General features: G+C 51.6%; 1 protein-coding gene across 6 annotated transcripts in view; it reads left to right on the top strand.

Annotated features, from left to right (window-relative positions):
• The window catches only part of TMEM255B (transmembrane protein 255B), a 52,224-nt gene that overhangs the window by 15,965 nt on the left and 15,125 nt on the right, over nucleotides 1-21,134 (top strand). For 4 of the 6 annotated variants that reach the window (XM_024348413.3, XM_024348414.3, XM_024348411.3 and 1 more), the window contains exon 4: nucleotides 19,780-19,869. The exons of the other annotated variants lie outside the window; for them this stretch is intronic. In XM_024348413.3, coding sequence (XP_024204181.1) covers nucleotides 19,780-19,869 — 90 coding nt within the window. The remainder of the gene's footprint in view (nucleotides 1-19,779; nucleotides 19,870-21,134) is intronic. 6 annotated transcript variants of the gene reach the window in all.

Here is a 21,134-nt window from a genome sequence, read left to right on the forward strand (position 1 = left end):
GCTCCACACAATACACTACACACACCACATACAACACACACGACACACACAACACACCACACACACTATACACAACACACACCACACATGACACACACACCACACAATACACACCACATACACTACACACACGACACCACACACCACACACAACACACAATACACAATACATGCTCCACACAATACACTACACACACCACATACAACACACACGACACACACAACACACCACACACACTATACACAACACACACCACACATGACACACACACCACACAATACACACCACATACACTACACACACGGCACCACACACACTACACACACCACACACAACACACAATACACGCTCCACACAATACACTACACACACCACATACAACACACACGACACACACAACACCACACACACTATACACAACACACACCACACATGACACACACACCACACATGACACACACCACACAATACACACCACATACACTACACACACGACACCACACACCACACACAACACACAATACACAATACATGCTCCACACAATACACTACACACACCACATACAACACACATGACACACACAACACACAATGCACACCACATACACCACACACAACGCACACCACACACAAGACACAATATACAACACACACTCCACACAATACACTACTCACACCACACACACTGCACACAACACACGACACACACCACACAATGCACATCACACACACCACACACCACACACTCCACACAATACACAACACACACCACACATGACACACATCGCACACACAACACACCACATACCACACACACCACACACTCCACACACACCACATACAACACACACAGCACACAACACACACAACACACAATACACAACACTCACTCCACACAATACACTACACACACCACATATATGACACACACACTACACAATGCACACCACATACACTACACAAACCACACACCACACATACTACAACACCACACACACCACACATACTATACACACCACACACAGAAGTCTTTGGTCTGGACTGAGCCCGTTTTCTCCATTCCTCTAAGTGCTGGAGGGTGAGGTCTCGGCCGCCTTCCTTGCGCCCTGCTTAGCTTCTGCTCAGGGCCTCGCTGTCGTGGGAGCCCCATCAGTCTTCCTGGGGCGTTGGGCCCTGCACCTTCTCCTGTGGAAGCTGTGAGGGTCTCCGCCCCTTTGGGTGGGGCTGGTGGAGAGTGGTTTCTGGGATCCCTGGATGGCAGTGTTGGGCGGCTCTGCGGGTCACTGGTGAGGACACTGTGAACTGCCCAGGGCAAGAGCCCGTGCCAAGGCCCCACGGCCCCGAGTAGGTCCCACAAGGGCCGGGTGTTCTGGAGGACAGGCGTTGAGTGGGCCCCATCCACTTGCCATCCAACCCTGGATCCCACGACCTCACCCACAGCGGGGGAATAACTAAGGGAGTGGAGCACAGGCGGAGCATGGGCACAGGCGGCCACACTCGCTGGGCACCCAGCTCGGGGTTGGTCCTGCCGGGCCCACAGCCTCACCACCGAGGCCTCTTTCCCTGAAGCTCGTGTGGCCCTGATGAGGCCCCAGCTCTCCGTGCCTGTCAGGCACTGGGGGGTGTTTCTCTGAGGCCGGTGGCCCCGCATCCCCGCCCAGGGACCATGGGACCCCTGCGGCCCCACAGGTGGCTTGAGTCAGACTTTCCCAGGTGCACGTGGCCTGTGGCATCGGCAGGTCTCTGTGTGCAGCCATGTGCGGCCTGTGAGCTGAGGCTGAGTCTTCCGGGCCGCCCCTCCTGGACCGTAGTGGGACCTGCCCAGGACACCAGTCCACACCTCCTCCATGCAAACGCCTCAGGCCACACCTGCAGGGGACGGGGTGAAGTTCAAAGAGGACCCTGTCCCGTCCCCCACTCTCTGCTCAAAGACGCTGCCACCTGAACCCTCCAGACTTGGGTTAATTTTGGGAGAAGGGTGGGCACTGGCACAAGGGTGGGTGAGTGGAGCGACTTGGGGGCCGCCCGCCCTGCCTTCTTTTCTGGCTGCCTGGGCATCTGCCACAGAAACTAGGTCTAGTTACAGGAAAATCAACCAAGTCCCAGGTTTTAGGCCCCTGAGCTTGGAGGCCTGTGGGATCGTGCACCTGCCACTCAGGGGCCGACTCGGCGGCTCTGGTTTCTTAAACGCACCTCTCTTCTGCGGGCGGCACCTGCTTCCTGTCATCCTCCCGACAGCCACGTCGAGCCCAGGCAGGCTGGAGCCACATGCCCACCCTGCTGCTGTCCGAGCTGTGAGCTGTGCACGTGACCCCGCCTCAGAGCTGCTGGCTCCGTCCCACGGCCACAGTGGGGCCCTAGCAGGCCCTCGCCTCAGGACGCCTGTTTTTTTCTGCTATCTGAGCAGCCTTGCCTCCCTGGGCACGCCTGGTTAGCAGGGGCTGGGGTGCAGCCTCCCGGACACGTGGGGCCGAGTGTGACACTCAGAGGGGTCGCTGACCTGGAGCTTCCCGACACAGTGGGCACAGGTGACCTGTTCCCACCTTGGTTTTCCCTTGGTTGTCTCCCATCCTGATGCGTGAGCTGGTGGTGCTGACGCCCTGGTGAGCAGGAAAAGCTCCTCCTCGTTCTGCAGCAGAGCCACACCCCATGCTGAGCATCCCTGACACCCACCCACAGGTCCCAGGAGCCAACGCCTATGGATGCATTGGTTACGAGGTAGAGCTTTGCCTAGGGTCACAGGTGCTTGGGCTGTCTGCTTGTAAAGTGCCCTGTCTGAAACCAACACCTGGAATTTCTATTTTTGCTGCCACAGAAGCTGCATCCACATCTGCTTGTTTGGAAAATCCAACTCATTTTCTGGCTGGGTCCAAATATCTGCATATTTTTGGACAGGGCCCTGGAATTTCTCATGGAAAGCCACAGCCAGATCTGTTTCTGTGGCCACTCCGCAGGGAGTTACATGTCACTGGAGCCTCGGCGTCTGTTAGAAGATGTGGTGCACTTTGGGGATCTCTGTCTCCCTCTAGCTCTGTCTCCCTCTCTATCTCTCTGTCTCTGTCTCCCTCTCTATCTCTCTGCCTCTCTTTACACCCAGCACACCTGGATTTGAACCCAGACCCAGCCTCTTGCCAGCTATGTGACCTGGGCGGGGCCAACAGTGCCTGTCAAGCCTGGTGGAGTGCCTGCCCGTTCCCAGTGCAGGGCTGGACAGTGGCGGAGGCTGCCAGCTCTACCCGCTGACTGTGCACCCCAGACTGCTGTGGGGCCGAGGGGAGGGGCGGTGGCCCCGGCTGTGTCTCTGGGGGCAGCTCCCCCAGCACTGTGCTGACTCTAGACTCAGCCCAGAAGGCAGGGACTGCGGTGTGTGGGATGCACGTGCTTCAGCACCTAGAACAGCTCCCGCCCGGGTCCACCAGGCTTTGCTCAAAGGAGGATGGTCTCGGGAAGGGAACCCCCAGGGTCCCCGCACCAGGTCCCTTGTCCTAAGGAGGGGGATGAGCCATCTCCCTAGGTCATGGGGGCAGCGAGGGCAGCGCTTCCTGCCACTGCCTTTGCCCTGTGCAGCCTGGGCGGCCTCAGACAGAGCCTTCCTGGGTGGGTACTGTGGGTCTGCCTCCCCCTGAGTGCCTCCTCCTTGGCTGACCCTGTCATTCACCACCTGAAGCCATTGCTAACAATAACCAATCCAGGTGGTGCCGGGCAGGGCTGCGTGGTCTCTGGGGGTTTCCTGGACGACTGTGGACCGGTCAGGGCTGGCCAGGGTCACAGAGAGGAGCCCACAGCTGCCTGTGCCAGGGTGGAGGGCCTGAGGGGGTGGACAGCACAAGGCTAGTCCTGAGCTTGTCAGGAGACGTGGATGGGGTGCATTCCTGTAGAGGAAGGCTCGGAACAAGCTGCCCTCCAGCAGGATCAGTGCAGGACAGGCGTGTTCCTGTCTGGCAGAACCCTGTAGTATAAAAAGCTGGCTAAACAGGAATCAAGTGATTTTGGACAGGGGTGGAGATGTGAGAGAGGGAAAGGAGATCTTTAGCTTCAATATGTCATCTCCCAGCAAGATGAGAGTCTGAACCTGTGGTGTAGCTGGGTCTGCAACAAGCAATGGTATCAGCTGCTGTAACGATGTGATGATGATCACCTGTGGTGCCATGGCGTCTTCTCCCGGGTGAGTCCCGATTTCACCTGCTGTAATGATATGACGATGATCACCTGTGGTACTGTGGCGTCTTCTCCCGAGTGAGTCCCGATTTCACCTGCTGTAATGATATGATGATGATCACCTGTGGTACTGTGGCGTCTTCTCCCGGGTGAGTCCCGATTTCACCTGCTGTAATGATATGACGATGATCACCTGTGGTACTGTGGCGTCTTTTCCTGGGTGAGTCCGTATTTCACTCAACTGCCTCACTAACCTGACATTAGGTTTTTGTTGATCTTTTTCTAGCCTGGGCAGGGCCTCCACTGACCCATAGAGAAACTGACCCATAGAGAAACACCCACAAATGCTCACTCCTGGCCACTGGCTGTAAGAGTTGAAGAAAGAAGAAACATGAAAAGCAGCTCAATAGTCAAAAACAGGTATATTTTGGAGAATAAACCCTAGAGGGGCTTCGGGCCGATTTAGGTCTGGAGTGTTCTCTCTTACAGACTAAAGGTATTTAAGGATTTAGGAAGGGGAGCTTGTCGCAGGTTCAGAGTGTTTTTGGGTGGAGGGAGTTTTATGGCAGGGTTGGAAGGTTTCGGGTCAGAGGGGAGTTTATCTTGGGGTCGGCATGTTTCTGGTCAAAGGTGTCATTTGTGGTTTATGGTCATGCTGATATTAGACATTAGGTTGATGTTTTTGGGCTGGATTTTGGGGGTTTTTAATCAAGGGGAACTTAAAATGGTGGCGTTTGTCCAAGATGGCGATGTTCCTGCTCTGTCAATCCAGACCCTGTAGTTGAAAAGGACGAGGGGTGATGTGTTCTTTTTGGCTACTTCCTGCTGAGAGAAGAGTGGTCCTTACGGGGCACTGAATGCAGCACTGGACTTCTGGGGGCTTAGAGGCAGCATCTGCTGATACATCTAGGAGTGGAAGAGGTGGATTTGTTCCCGGAAGCACTCTCTGTTTTGGGGGCGTAGAGGGAGCGTCTGCTGATACATCTAGGGGTGGAAGAGGTGGATTTGTTCCCGGAAGTGCTCTCTGTTTTGGGGCCATAGAGGGAGCGTCTGCTGATACATCTAGGAGTGGAAGAGGTGCATTTGTTCCTGGAAGTACTGTCTGTTTTGGGGGCGTAGAGGGAGCGTCTGCTGATACATCTCGTCTTCAGCTTACGGGGCTTTAAGAAAGCACAGCTTAGGTTTCAGTGATTTCCAGTTAGAAAAGTGGGGAAAAAGGAAAAATTGAAAACATTATTTTGGAGACTGGTAGCCAGAAAAGTTAGAATTTAATCTAAACTGTAGAAAATAATAACAATTGAAAAACATCAGACAAGACTGGAATTTAACAACAGGTGTGCTATAGTTTTTGAAACAATTTTCTCTCTCCAGTTTTCCATTTTTATTAAAAGACGCATGGTAGGACTGGTTTACTTTATTATACTTGGCTTAATTATTTGTATACAGTGCAGCAAGAATAATTATTTTTCACACAGGCCTTTTAAATTGTCTTTGATGGAACTTTGTTTTATAGAAGGAATCTGAGATAAGACTTTTTAAAGCTGAGCCCAGCCATGGAATTGTACCATTAAATACCTATGAGTTGGGTGAATTCCTCTCCTGTTGAGGTTCCTGGCCTGTCAGAAAGTGACATTCTTTACTTACCCCAGATCAGAACCCCTGTGCAGGGACTGTGTACACAGAATAGGAGGCCAGTTTCCAAGGCCTTTCTTGGCTTCATAAGTCAAGTTTGATTCCTTAAAGGAAAGCACACCATTCCAACCAAAGTCTTGGTAAAATAACCAGTTTCTCCAATTGTGTCCTGTTACAAAAGAAAACAGATTCTTATTGCACTTATGCAAATCACTGTATTGCCATAACTTAAGAATAGTCACAAATACTTTCCAAATTCTGGAGAAAATCAGGTAGAGAGGAACAAATAAGCTCCAAATTTTGCTCATGGGAGTATACTAAATTGTTAAAAGCTGTCAGTAGCTCGCAAGACGTTTCCTTGACTCTGAAAAGCAAAACAAAGGATTAGCAACATTTTAAGCAAAATGTCAAAATGATCACTCCAATCTCCTGTTGGTTCAGTTCACGTAGTTAATTCCTGTCCTGCCTGATATTAATGAACATTTTAGCTCTTCAAGAGTCCTGAACATTTTTCCTCTATTCTGATGTCACAGTCTTCAAAGTTATCAGAAACCTGCATTGAAGAGCACCTGGTAAAGCTTTATAGCTGATTATAAAACCACCTTCTAAACATGACCAAAACAAGACAACAATTGCCTATGGATGACAAAATGTTTTAGGGTAGCCATAGTTAAAGACACAATTGACAAGGAAATCTGTTACCTTGTGGCACACAATAATTTTAACATAACAATGATAATTATTACTGATAATGTACACTAAAATATATCAGAATTATAGAAGTCTCCCATAACTTTGGAACACATACCAATAACATATTTATACAAACACAGCCCAAAGAAGGCCAAACACCATTGCATATTTGACAATGCTTCCTGTATAATTTTTATACCAAATAAGCCGAATTTCACCTTTACATTAGTGTACTATTAATGTTAAACCCAATTCTTAATAAAACTTTATAGACATATTTACCCAATTTTAATGTTTGATCATAAGGTAAGATTTTTATAGACCTTTTATAACTCTTTACAATTTTTGTTAAAGAGCAGGCTAGTGCTCTAAGAGAAACCCATTGTGCTTTTATTTTAATGCTTAATTTGCAGAAAAACTGGAGGATACCCCTTTCACTTTAGCCAATATGTTTACAAATAGAATTTCCCTTACAATCAACCATTCACAACTTGCTTAAACCTTCATTTTTATTTTATCCAACTTAAAACAACCCTTTAACCTTTTAATCTAGGCAAAAATTCACATTCCCGTGCCTCCTTATAATCTTTTTACCAAAAGTATATTTTGCTTTCCTTACACACCTTGCATGTAAACTGTTTCTTCAATAGTCTTAAATACATGTAACACTGTTAACTCTTAGCAACCTTCACTTTTGGTGAAGACCTTGGTAAGTCTGGGATTTTAAATGATGTAGTAGGTGTGAAGCCTGGGACTTAGACAGAAGTGCACACAAGGTCTGATTCATTCCAGCATCAAACTCCGTGTGTCCCAGGCCTTACCTAGATATAAAGCAGGCAAGTTGTACAGCTAAGAGTCATAGTGGCATTTTATAAAGCATTTAGGAGGCCTAATCACCTTTAAATTCTACATCATTTCTTGCATAAATTCCCTTGTATAAATTCTTTTATGACTACGCAGACAAGTTACCACATGTCTTGACTTTCTGACTTGTCCTAAACATCCCTGTCTTCAAACAACCAGTTATTTTACTTTAGGACAAAAATTTACCATACAAGATCCTTTCTTATATAAATTCTCTTTTCTTTAATACCTTTTTGCATAGCTAGGGGGCATGGCTAATTTCTTATATCCCCAGGCCTTATCTAGAATTTAACATTCCAAAATAAATTGAACAATTTTTAAGTCAAAGAACCAGTTTATGATCTAAAAGCATTTAATAAACCTAATATTTGACCTGCATAATTTAGACCAACTGTTTACATTTTTGAAGATATTTTTATTTTACCAACAGTCTTTACAACTTTTTAGTTTTGTAACTTTCTTTATATCTCTCTTATTTCCTGGTTTCTTTTACCTTGTTTTATATAAAACCTTTAAATAAGCTTTGAATTAGACACAAATTATTTAACCTTTAAAAAGGATACAATTTTTAGAAAGAATGCTTTCCTACAATATATTTTTATTGGAAAAACCTAAATAATGAAATAGCTGTAGTTTAATTTAATATAACTTTAGATTCCAAATTATGACCAGTTTGTTTACAAATATTTGTCCCATTACATTTACCTAATTATTTTAATCACTTGCCTAGATCATTTATGAAAACTGTGGTAATCATTTAAAGTTATGAAACTGCCATTGCACAATTATGACTGAGACAGTGAAAATGGTCTGAACTGACTCCATCTTGCTTCTGACCTACAGATACCGTCCCAGTTACCCTGGGTTCCGTGGACTCACTGGACATGGGGGTGCAGGATCCGGGCACCCTCAGTCCTCCGTCGTCAGCGCCGGCAGTGATGAGATTTCTTCCTGTGATGGTCGGGGGGGGGGGCTTCATTATGAGCCCCACCTGAACGGGGAAGGTGTCCCTGTTGGGAGCCGTCCATTTTCCAGTGTCCCCAGAGACCACAGGTTGGGCACAGTTTGGTGGGGGCAGGGGTTTAGGACAAGCCTTTGCCCAGTGTCCAGCGTTGCCACATCAGAAACAGACTTCCAGAGAGGTGGGGGACTTTTCTTTCGGGTTATCAGGAGGCTTTTTGTGGAGCTGACTTTTGGACAGTAGAGGTGAGCATCTGGTATTTATATGGAGATGTTTGTCTTTTTGAATTCTTTGTTCCTCATTTGTGTTGTTAAAGACATGGAAGGCTGCATTTAGGAGGTCCCACTGAGATGTCTGGGGACCCTCCTCTAATTTTTATAATTTTTTCTGGATATCTTGGTGGATTGGGAAACAAATTGGAGGGGGAGAAAAGTTTGACCTTCTCTAGTTTCTGGGTCCAAATTGGTATATTTTAGCATCGCTTCAGTGACGTGTGGTAAGAAAAGGGCAGGATTTTCCTGGGGCTCTTATGTAATTTCTCTGAGTTTTTCATAATTAACTGCCTTATGGGCATTTTTGTCCATGCCTGCGAGGGGACAGGTGATCACGTGGTTTCTTTGCCTGAAGCCAGTGTCTCCCTGTTGGTAAGTCCAATCTGGATCTCTACGGGGCCTGCATCGTTAGCCACTGGGTTTTATATTAGGGTTTGATTATGGAGTTTATCTGCGTCGGCCTCAGCTGAATGCCATACGCTCCTTTTCATCAGGAGTGAGGGTGGAGTTAGAATTATGTCAATGTCACGCCAAGTTAAAGTAAAGGATTGGGCTATGTGCAGGAATTCCCTGTGATAATGAGAGGGATTTTCAGAGAAAGATTCCAGGTGCTGTTGGATCCGTGACAAGTCAGACGTGGAAAAAATCAGACGTAGAGAAAGGGCCATGAATGCAAGCAGTGCCTTCAACCCCAGCTACTTCCTGGAGAGGGAGAATGGCAGAGGTGGCTTGACTGGCTGGGGTAGTTTCTGAATGGGTGACTGGTGGAGAAGGACGATGGGCGGGGTTTGGGGCTAAAGGCTTGGGGGTAGGAGGGGCCAACAGGGTGGAGGGTTTGGTCGGGTGAGGAGCAGATGCAGAGGGTCGAGAGTACGGAGGGGGTTCATCTGCAGGGTCAGAAGGGGTTTCGGAGGAAGGGATTTCGGAGGAAGGGAAGACCTGGGGAGGGTTTTCTTTAAGAAGAAGGATTTCATGAGGGGTGCAAGTGTGACATAGGCAGGGCTGAAGAAAGCCTGAATATAGGGAACCTCTTGTCATTTGCTGCTCCTGGTTATAAAGTTGTCAAGGTCCCTGAGAATTTGAAAGTCAAAGATGCTGTTTTTGGGCCATTGGCTGTCGTTATCTAGTTTGAATTGGGCCAGGCCGTGTTACCATAAAAAACTAAACGCTTTGGCTTTAGGCTCCCCTGTAAGCCAAGTTTGGTGAGGTTGTGAAGGAGACAGCCGAGCGGGGACGGCATAGGGATGTGGGATTGTTGGACACCCATGTGAGCTGGTAAGAGGAGGCCGAGGGTGTCTGTTTTTGTTCTAGGTGTCTCCAGAAGAAAGACAGAGACCCAGATTCCTGTTTATAAAGAGGACAATTAACCTGAGAAGAGACTGGGAGTTCCCAAGATTTTCCCCAGCTTAATCCCACTGGTCCTCTGAGGACCAGGACAGCAGATCTGACTTTCCTGGGTACCATGAGAAAGCCAGGGGAGGGCAGATCTTACCAGTCAGCTGGATTCGTGTCTGGTGTTGGATGTTCCAGTTGGAATTGGCAAAGCGCCTCCCAGACTGGAGCCATGTGAGGAAGACAGAGAGAGAGAGAGAAGGAGAAGAAGAGGAAGAGGAAGAAGAAGAAGAAGAAGAAGGAGGAGGAGGAGGAGGGAGGAGGAGAAGGGAGGAGGAGGAGGAGGAGGAGAAGGAGGAGAAGGAGAGAAGGGTTAGAGAGTGAAATGCCCATTGTGAGCAGTTGGAGGTGGATTTCTGAGACCTGAGGATTTTGAGAGCCCACTGGGGAGTAGCCCTGGCCCAAGGGAACAACAGTTTCCTTCGGGTCAGTTGTCCTCCTTATGCAAATTGCTCGGAAAGTAAAGTGAGAGAAAAGACAAGACAGGTGACCAGAGGCCCTCAGGATCTAGGAATTAGCCTGGGACGAGCTGCCACTGCTCATGGCTTCCTGGGTTGCAAGAGAGCCTCTGGCCCCAACACCTGTCCTAGGTTTTGGCACCAAATGTAAGAGTTAAAGAGGAAAGAAACATGAAAAGTGGCTCAACCATCAAAGAGAGGTTTATTTTGGAGAATAAACCTGAGAGGGGCTTCTGGTGAATTTAGGTCAGGAGTGTTCTCTCTTATATAAGGGTATTTAAGGGTTTAGGAAGCGGGGAGCTTATTGCAGGAGCAGAATGTTTCTGGGTGGAGGAGAGTTTTATTGCAGGGTTGGAATGTTTCTGGTCGGAGGTGTCATTTGTGGTTTATGGTCATGCTGACATTAGTCAGTAAGTTGATGTTTCTGGGGCTGGATTTAGGCAGTTTTTAGTCAAAGGGAACTTAAAATGGCAGTGTTTGTCCAAGACGGTGATGCCCCTGCTCTGTCACTGGCAAAGTGCCCAGGCTGAGAGTCATTTCCTGAAGTTCACTGCCCTGCACGCAGGCACTGGCTTTGCCTTCTGATTTCCACCTGCACACCATGACAGAGGTTGCCCTCCAGGCAAAACACTGCAGGGCAGAGAGGGAGGCTTGCGGGGTTCCCTCACCCTCCAGCTGTGGTTTATGATTCAGCTGGCACTAGGGTCTCATGTTTGCTCCTCGTCCTACCTCTCCTGCTGTTGTCTTTAGCAAACGCATGAGCAAAGAGAGGTCCTAGACCACTGACAGAGAAATAGACCCACCGGAGGAGAGAGGCTGGAAAGCTGAAAAGTTCAATTAAAGAAACTTCTAAGTCAGCAGAAATTTAGAAATTCAGTCTCCCCAACATGAGCTTTCCCTGGTTTTGAAACCTTTAGGTCATTGGTCAGGGTCAGAAGTAGGAACGGTTGCCACTGGGCTTGGAGACCCCACTCTGGACGTGACTGTGGGTGCTGGACGTCCCCAGGCCTCCCTGTCCTCGTCTCGATGAAGGGATGATAGGGTTGCCCTCAGGGGCTCAGGAGAGGCAGGAAAAACACCTGGGATAGTGGCTGGACGTACTCACACATCCCTGTGTCTTCTCGGACACTCCCGGAGCCAGATGCTTCTCGGAGTGTTTTGGATTTTAGGAGGGAACGTGGGGATGGGCCAGACCGTTTGATTCCTCCAGTGGAGTCTGAGGCAGTCTCCCACTTCGTGTTTCCAAAGCAAAGCACACGAACATTCACGCAACGTGGGGTAAATGCAGGCTGTGCGTGGACTTCTTCAGACCAGGGCATGCTTTGCTGTAAAATGAATTCAAGCATCAAACCATGAGGGCTCTGGACTTTGGGATTCTAGCCAGAGAACCATGGGCCACCATCATCACCATCCCCACTGTCATCACAGTCTTTACTATCCCCCCGCTGTCACCATTGTCACCATCATCACCATCCCTACTGTCATCACGGTCATTGCCATCGTCACCATCCTGTCATCACTGTCATCGCCATTGTCACTTCCTCACTGTCATTGCCATTGTCACCTTCCCCACTGTCATCACCATCCCCATCACCATCACTGTCGTCACTGTAATTACCATCTTCACTGTATCACCATCACCATTGTCACCATCCCCACTGTCATCACTGTCATCACCCTCGTCACCATCATCACTGTTGTCATCACCGTCACCGTCACCATCATCAGTGTCATCACCATCACTGTTGTCACCATCATCACCATCATCACCATTGTCACCACTGTCATCACCATTGTCACCATCATCACCATCATCATCGTCATCACCATCATCACTGTTGTCACCATCACCGTCATCACTGTTGTCACCATCATCACCATCATCACTGTCGTTACCCTCATCACCATCATCACTGTCATCACCATCACCGTCATCACTGTCGTCACCAGCAGCAGCTGCTTCCTCTGTGCTGGGGAGTGAATTTCCTCCCTGGCATCCACGTCAGAGCAGGCAGGAAAAGGGATTGCAGACGAGTCATCAGAAGAAACCTTTACGATGGATTTCTCATTTCTCGGTCTGGGCTGGTGGCGTTGGAGATCATCTGTAGTGGCCTCTCATTCACTGAGAAGGAGGCCACGTCTTGGTTTTTGAGGAGGAGTGAGCCCTGTCCCAGGCTCACCAGTTACACATGTGACATGCACGGGGCATGCCTTCACACAGGAGACCACATTACTCCTGGCAATGGGCCCCATAAGGCACTTCTGAGAGGTTCTAGTTGTTCGTTGTTTCATACCTGGACTCTGACACTTTAATGAACAGAACATGTGAAAATATGTCATAATTAAATAATTTTAAAATTTTGTCTCTAATAGAGAAAACTTACAGTAGGCCTCGTGCAAACCTGCTAGCTCCACAGTCAGCCACGTGCACGCGCAGGTGTGTTTTCGGAAGAGCTACATTGGGCATCTCCCAGAGCCAACGGTCTGGATTTTAATTTTGTTGCTCTCCTTTATCACTTATTTATTAGCATTTGAAAAACATGTATTCTAGACTAAAATAATGCCTGATTGGTTTAAGTTGGAAAACAGTTTTTAAACGTTCTAAGAATTTCTTCAGTGTGTGGGGAAGGCTTAAAAGGACAGAGGCTGCCTGTTGCTGACCTGAGTGGTGCGGCTTCTCTTCTCCGTTTGCTCACAGAAACCGATGATAGGTGAAATGAGCAGGTCAAAGTTCAGGGTCTTTGGAGGGTGTGGATGGTGCGAGTGTAGGGTGTAGACAGTGGCGACCATGTGGGGAGCCCCTGAGTTTTGTGGTTCTGGGACACCCGCATGGCAGGTGTGCAGGTCAGACGTGAAGAAGGGAAGCTGGAGAGGAAATTGTTAATAAGCTGAAATTGTACATGGCTTAGAACTGTGAGCAGGGACCTGCTTGTGAAGTGAATTAGGTTGTGCCTGGGAAAGCAGTGGGGAGGGGAGTGTGAGAGCCGTGAATGTGTCAAATGCTCATGGTGAATCGCGTCAGCTGGGGCTGAGGGTGACCCCTGGATTGATGGCAGGCAGGGCATGGTGACCTTGGGAGGGGCATTTGGGCTTGGTGACCCAGGAAGGAGGAACCAGCTGCAGGTGCCGTCCACTCTCTCCAGGAGGTTTACTCTAAAGGAAGCGAGGCGGAGGAGAGGGCATGGATGGGGAGGAGGTGTCAAGAAGACATCTGTGGTTAAGACGGGATGGGCAGCTCCAGGTGTCGGCCAAGGGCACCATGCCGCAGAGGGGAAGGCGGAGGGAGTGGGGATGGGCAGAGGGGAAGGCGGAGGGGGTGGGGATGGGCAGAGGGGAAGGCGGAGGGGGTGGGGATGGGCAGAGGGGAAGGCGGAGGGGGTGGGGATGGGCAGAGGGGAAGGCGGAGGGGGTGGGGATGGGCAGAGGGGAAGGCGGAGGGGGTGGGGATGGGCAGAGGGGAAGGCGGAGGGGGTGGGGATGGGCAGCAGAGGCTGCATCAGGTGCCTCTCGCAGGTGGAGCTGCTGGCCTGGGTGGGGGCTCAGGGGTTGCACTGCCTGCGTGGCCTGGCACTGGCGCAGCAGAGGCTCCTCTCTGCCCTCGGCTGGTGGCTCCCTGTGTCTCCTGCCACACGTGGCCATCCTAGTGCTGGATTTATGGCGTACACAGCCATCTTAGCCATCATCGTGTGGGTGATAACAGACCTGTGAGATGGAAGTGGCTGCTCTTGCCCATCCGGGCCCTGCCTCTGTGCCGTCATCAGCACGGTGTCACCGTGTGGCCGCCCTCCACCCGTTTGTCTCTGCACACTCGACCTGTGTACTCCACTCACGCTTCTGGCCCTCACCATCGCTGTCACCTCCTGCCTGGGCCCTGCTGCTGCCCTCACCCCAGCCAGAGTTCTGGGAAACCCCAGGGAAGCTGGCTCCCCTCCCACTGACCACTGCAACCGGGGGCCGCGCCGTGCCTCCCTCCCTCCCTCCTGCCCCACTCATCCTGCCTCGTGGAGGCCACCGACCGACTGCCCTGGTGCTCCTTAGACCCACATGCCGTGCTGTGGGGCCTTTGCAGGTGCTTCTGGATGGCCTGGGCAGGGTCTCCACCTTGTTGAGTCTCTGCTCGAATGTCCCAGACCACAGAGACCCAGCCGCCCTCTTGAGGTAGCCGCACCCGGGCCACTCTCCCTCCCCACCTTATCCCCTTCCTTCTTTTCCTCTGATCACCACGACCTTATGCTCAGTGTGGGTTTTTTTTTTTTTTTAATCTACTTTCTTCTGTTGGAATGTAAACTCTGAGAGCAGAGGCATTTGAAGGTGACCTTTGCTCAAGAGAAGATGCCCCAACAGAATGCAATGAGATCTTCACAGCATTCAGTCCAGATCCCTGTGGCTCCAGTGCAGGGACAGTTTCTCCTGGCAGTGGCCGTAGACATGCGCAGTCCTCATGGGCTATGGAGAGTGGGTTGCTTGTGTCTTTGGAAAATTGATCTGGTTCCTGCTATGCACGTTCTAGGTCACAAAAAATTTATCTGAACAAGAGTTAACGATGCCTGGAGAAAAGTCGTGACAGAGCGAGGCAGCCCAGGGGGATGTGGGCTGTTCCCTGAGGCAGCTCTCGTGAGGCTGGTTCTGGCAATGACTTTTGGACTTAGCCAGAGGAGCTGGAGGAGGCCATTCCCAATGTCTTTCCCAACACCACTGCCTGGACTCGGGTTGAAGCACCATGAGAAGCTCTTGGCATTTTCATGTTTCTGGCTGTCCTAGTGCTGACTGACCAGGCACATGGACATCCTAACACTGAACTGACCGTGTACATGGACATCCTAGCGCTGGACTGACCGGGCATGTGGACATCCTAGCACTGGACTGACTGGGCACGTGAACATCCTAGTGCTGGACTGACTGGGCACATGGACATCCTAACACTGAACTGACCGGGCATGTGGACATCCGAGCGCCGGACTGACCGGGCACGTGGACATCCTAGTGCTAGACTGACCGGGCACATGGACATCCTAACACTGAACTGACCAGACACGTGGACATCCTAGCACTGAACTGACCGGACACGTAGACATCCTAGCACTGAACTTGCTGCGCGTGGCCACACTCTCGCTGAATTTTACCTTTCACACTGAAAGAGCGGGAGGAAGGACAGCCAGGCAGAGCTGGGACATTTGCGAGGACGTTCGCAGGGTGGGAAGCGTTACGCATGACCAAGTTCGAATGTGTTTATGAAACATGCGTGATGGAAGGTAGACCCTGCAATTTTTAGGGATGCTCTAACAATTCGGTGCTTCTGTGATGTTTTGGGTGAAATTGGGTGGGGGTGAAATATGAACACTTCTCAACGGTCTGGGCCTGTGTCCTGCCCAGGGCTGGGTTGCAGCAGGTTCCTGGCTCCATGGCATTCATGAGGGGTTACTGGGTTGGAAGGTGAACATCTAGGGCCAGCACATCCTGGCAGAGTCTCTGCTGCACGCATTTATGGTGAGAGACCCAGCAGAGCCTGGATGAGTCACCTGCCACCCACTTCTGAAAGTGGCCGGGGCATCTAGCGGGTGGCACCTGCCGGCCGCCGAGCCGGACAGGGATGCTGGATCCTCCTGGGATGGCTTCGGCTCCCACTAGGCAGATGTGGGCTTCCTAACGTTGGGCAGCCCCAACGAATCTGGGGGACCACACTGGTCACAGACCCCTCAGGGATCTGAGGGAGCGACGTCGTGTGGACAGATGTCCCCTTGGGGACACCAGTGGCTCTGAGGGTGGTCGGCTCAACCAGGAGCAGGGAAGGGGTGCTTGTGCTGCTGAGCTGAGGCGCTGTCTGAGTGAAAGATGTTTAGAGCCCCAAGTCCTTAGAGCCGCACCTGCAAAATGCAAATTGTGATGATGACGTCACAGTTGTGCGGATTAGAAGGATGGGCCGAGCGAAAGAACTTTGGAAGCTTTAAAGTGATTTTATTCATCTTTAACTCTTTTTTCCTTCTGCCTCTTTGGTTGGGAATTGTGCCCAACAGAGACCGTGGGAGTTCTTAAGGAGACTGTGCAGTGGTAACGGGACCACGGCCCCTCTGCATGCTTGCATCTAATGCTGGAAGCATGTCTGCAGGCACGATGGGATGTGACGCCGCTCTCCCTGCAATGCTAGATCTGCAGGCACGATGGGATGTGACGCCGCTCTCCCTGCAATGCTAGAGCGAGGCGCGCAGCCCCCTGATCCAGGCCGGCACCCACGAGAAGGGTGCACTGCGGGGCAGGAACATCCCCCAGAACTGCGGGAGGCCCCAGAGCTGGGGACGCGGCCCCGCTGGAGGCCGGCTTTCCTCTTCCTCTGGGAAGGTGGAGGGGCTTGGCCCCGACTGGGAAATCTCGAATGTTGCCCTCTGAGCCGTCTGTGTGTGTTTTTAAGTATTTGTTCAAACAGTTACATTTTTAATGTATTTTACGTATTTATACCTAACTGAATGTAGGAAATTTCAGTTAGGTGTAATTTCTGCCGCTGTTTTTACACAGCTCTGCATAATAATCATTTTACTTGTATGCAGCAGTTTCACCAGGAAAATAGGAAGGTGAAGGAAGTCTCTTGCCTTCGGCCACACATCCTTGGCATTGACGGCCTTCTGACAGTAACATGGTGGCTGCAGCTCACCCCCAGCCCTGAACATCGTGGCCTCTGCCCCACCTCAGTGGGCCCCAGTCCCACCGGCGTGCAGCCCCCAGCACCTTCCCCGTCTCCCCTTGAGGAAATTCTGTTTATTCTTCCAGGACTAGTTCAGGCCTTCCTTCTTTCTCAGGGTGCAGTGAGGCCTTCCTTGTGTGTACACCCAGAGCCCTGGCTTATGCTTTGCTATGGTGGCCGTCAGACAGGGTCAGCTGTTCAAGGGGGAACCTCCCTCATCTGTCTGTTCCTCCAGCACACTGGGCAGCTACACCATGCGATGGGCTCCGTTGTTATTTAGCCAGTCGAACCAGAGCAATTAGGCAGAAGAGGAGATTTTTAAATTGCCACAGCCTGTAGAAAGTCCAAATAGAAATAAGCTTTTGGTTCAGACCCAGGCTAATGCAGCCATGGTTTTCTGCACAGCTTTCTTCTGGGAGCACCTCAACTTTCTTTTAGGCAATCGATGATAAAATGCCAGAAACGTGAGACGCGGGAAGGGCGGGGAAGTGCCTGTTTTGCTCATGTCTGCACCTGCAGCACCGGGCTGCGTATCCTGTGGGGACGCTGGAGCGTCCGTGACACTCATGAATAAGTCAGTGAGCCCAGCACCTCCCTTTCCAGAGGGGGAACCAAGGACCACTAGGGGCAAGTCCAGCCCAGCAGTTCAGAGAACGCTCTGGAAGGACTCAGCTTGCCAGCTCTGCTCTGCTCTGCCTGGGGAGGTGGAGGGGGGATGCGAGGGTAAGGGCTCCGGTCCAAGGCCACCCTGAGAACCCTTGTGCTGCCCTTGGGTCTGGTGGCCACGTCCCCCTCCGCCCCCTCGCACAGCCACTGGGAGCTAGAGCTCAGGGGTGTTGGCCAGCTGCATACTAACTGCCCGGACTTTGTTCAGACCTGCCTTTTCTCGTAAACCTAAAGTATGTATTTTGGAAGGGCACGTGCTTGATGTCTGAGCTCTTAGAATGTCTCGTCTGATCTGCTGTGGTGGAAAGTTGCCTTAGAAGAAGAAAGGTGCCAGCAGGTGGGAGAACCATCTCTCGGTAACTCACGCAGGGACCGTGCCGGTCTGGGACCCACCCGAGGACGCACTGACTTCTGTGGACTCGCTCTTCGGCCCGCTGCCCCGGCCCTGCCGCCTCATCACTCACGTTTAATGCAAGGTGGCATCGGTGACTGCCAAGCGTGGGCTCACCAGGAAGCCACTGATTGACAGCTTTTCCTCTGCTGAAGGATAAAAACACCCAGACTCGCGGTGAGGGTGCCCACTGTTTAAAAAAGAAGCTGCACTTTCCTCCGCAAAAGGGCTTGGCCAGCAGTGTGGTGCGCCCTGGACCGGCTCTGATGGGGCTTCCAGGGAGGACCCCCGGTGGGCCTGTGGTGTGGAGGGTCAGAAGGAGAGGGAGGGGCAGGCGGCCACCACTGGTCCATGGCCTGAAAGGTTTGGGCCCGCCAGCCCCCACCCACCGCCTTCTGCTGCCGTGGGGCCTGCTGGGAACGCGTCCCACCTGCGAATCCAGCGGGTAGCGTTAGAGCTGTGGCAGATGGGCTGGATTTGGCTGCTCTTTGGGTTGCGGGTGACGACAGGTGTGCAGCCTGGGGCAGAGATGGACACACAGGGCCACGCTGACGTCGGGGGAAGAGGCCACGGCAGTTCCACGTGAGGGTCACGGTCGATGGAACTCCTCCCTCCACATACTTGCCTCCCCAGGGAGAAGGAAGGTCGGGGTGCCCCTGCCGGGCGTCTTTGCAAGTGTGAGGAGGACACCACTCTGCTCGGTCGGCTCTGCTCTGACGAGAGCTTTGTGGTCTGGACGAGCACCCACGCTCGTGCCTGGTGCGCAGGACAGGTCCGAACAGACTCAGGCTTCCCCTGTCCCTGTGTAGCACCATGGTGCCCGAGCCGCAGGCCCTCCCTCTGCTGTCACCGATGGGTTCTGCTTGTCACTGGGACCTCTTTCCCGAGCCGGCAACTCATCCATCGGGACGGAACCAAGCGAGATGCCAACTCGGGGCCACAGTTTTCAGCGGCCATTCAGGAGGGTCTGCTCTGCCCAGCGTGGTACCAAGCCAGGCACCGAGAAAAGAATGACAGCACCCGCCCTCTGGTCAGGGGTCCACGGGGATGGAGACTCCCTGCCAGTTTTTAGGGTTAGGGCAGGACACCCCGCTTTATAGCAGAGTTTGTAGTGGCAAGAAATTGCCACCTGTTTAACTATCCATCAGAGTGCACTGGTTAACTAACGCACTATAAACCATTCCTGGCTCCAAGCTCCAAGACCGTTAGGTAGGAAAAGCAGGTTGTGCAACAGTGTGTGAAGCTGATCCGATGACTGTAAAGGCCTGTGTCAAGCGTGCACATGTGTGTGCGTGTGATGAGCACACATTAGGGTTGGGCACACGGCCTGCCGTCCGGGGTTGCTTCTCAGAGGCGCGTGCCGAGGGCCCGGGGATGGCAACGCCCTTCCGTGCAGAAGGCGCCTGGGTGGGTCTTGCGGAATAGACGCGTGAGGACGACCCGCAGGGTGGAGTCCGGCCTGGCCAGGGCTGGAAGTCATAGGACGAAAGGTAGAGGTAAGAAGAGGCAGTTCTGTGAAAGAAGCCCCGACCTCGAACTGGGACTTTGAATTGGTTTGCGTTTGAAAACCGGGGTTGGTAAAAGCTGGGTACCCACACCTCTCCTTCCGTTGCAGCTGGTGGCAGCGATTGTGTTTATCAGTTTTGGCGTGGTGGCCGCCTTCTGCTGTGCCATCGTGGACGGCGTATTTGCAGCACAGCACATTGTGAGTACATTGTCATTGTGTGCACAGTCGCTTTCCGGGGCTGAAAGAGTCGACATGAAAAAAGTACAATTTCATTTTGCAGATCTCAGCTCAGACGGCTTCACAGTCCGTCTCCACGCTGGGGGTTGCCAGTGACTGTCTCTCCTCTCAGCAAGTCTCATTTCCTACACAACGAACTTCCCTCTCCACACAGACTACACACACCACGCAACACACAGAGCACACAGCACACACCACAACAGAGCACACAGCACACACACAACAGAGCACACAGCACACAACACACAGAGCACACAGCACACACACAACAGAGCACACAGCACACACCACACAGAGCACACAGCACACACACCACACAACACACAGAGCACACAGCACACACCACAACAGAGCACACAGCACACACACAACAGAGCACACAGCACACAACACACAGAGCACACAGCACACACACAACAGAGCACACAGCACACACCACACAACACACAGAGCACACAGCACACACACCACAACAGAGCACATAGCACACACCACACAACACACAGAGCACACAGCACACACACCACAACAGAGCACATAGCACACAGCACACAACACACAGAGCACACAGCACACACACAACAGAGCACACAGCACACACCACACAACACACAGAGCACACAGCACACACACAACAGAGCACACAGCACACACCACACAACAAACAGAGCACACAGCACACACACCACAACAGAGCACACAGCACACAACACACAGAGCACACAGCACACAACACACAGAGCACACAGCACACAACACACAGAGCACACAGCACACACACCACAACAGAGCACATAGCACACACCACACAGAGTACACACCTCACACACCACACAGAGCACACACCACACAGAGTACACACCGCACACACTACACAGAGCACACACCACACACACATACACACCACACCACACTCTTTTCACCTCTAAATGAACAGGTTTTCTCTAAAATCGCAGGCCGAGGAATCGTTTCTGTGTCCTCCTGAGGTGTGTCCTCAGCCTCCGGTGGGCTGCGCCATCCCCCCTCCTCCCTGGCTGGGCTCCTGGGTGGGCTCTCGCCATCTGGGCGGCAGCTGGTCCCCGGGAGCAGCCGAATTGCTTGTCATGAACTCTCAGACCAAACCTGTGATTGTTTCTCCCTCTTTTTCCATAAATCACACTGAAAGGCACTGAAGGTTGGTGTTAGGCCTTTGTCTGCCCCAACGGTTTCATTATATGAAGGCAAGT

The sequence above is a fragment of the Pan troglodytes genome, chromosome 14, assembly GCF_028858775.2.
Source record: "Pan troglodytes isolate AG18354 chromosome 14, NHGRI_mPanTro3-v2.0_pri, whole genome shotgun sequence".
Taxonomy (NCBI): domain Eukaryota; kingdom Metazoa; phylum Chordata; class Mammalia; order Primates; family Hominidae; genus Pan; species Pan troglodytes.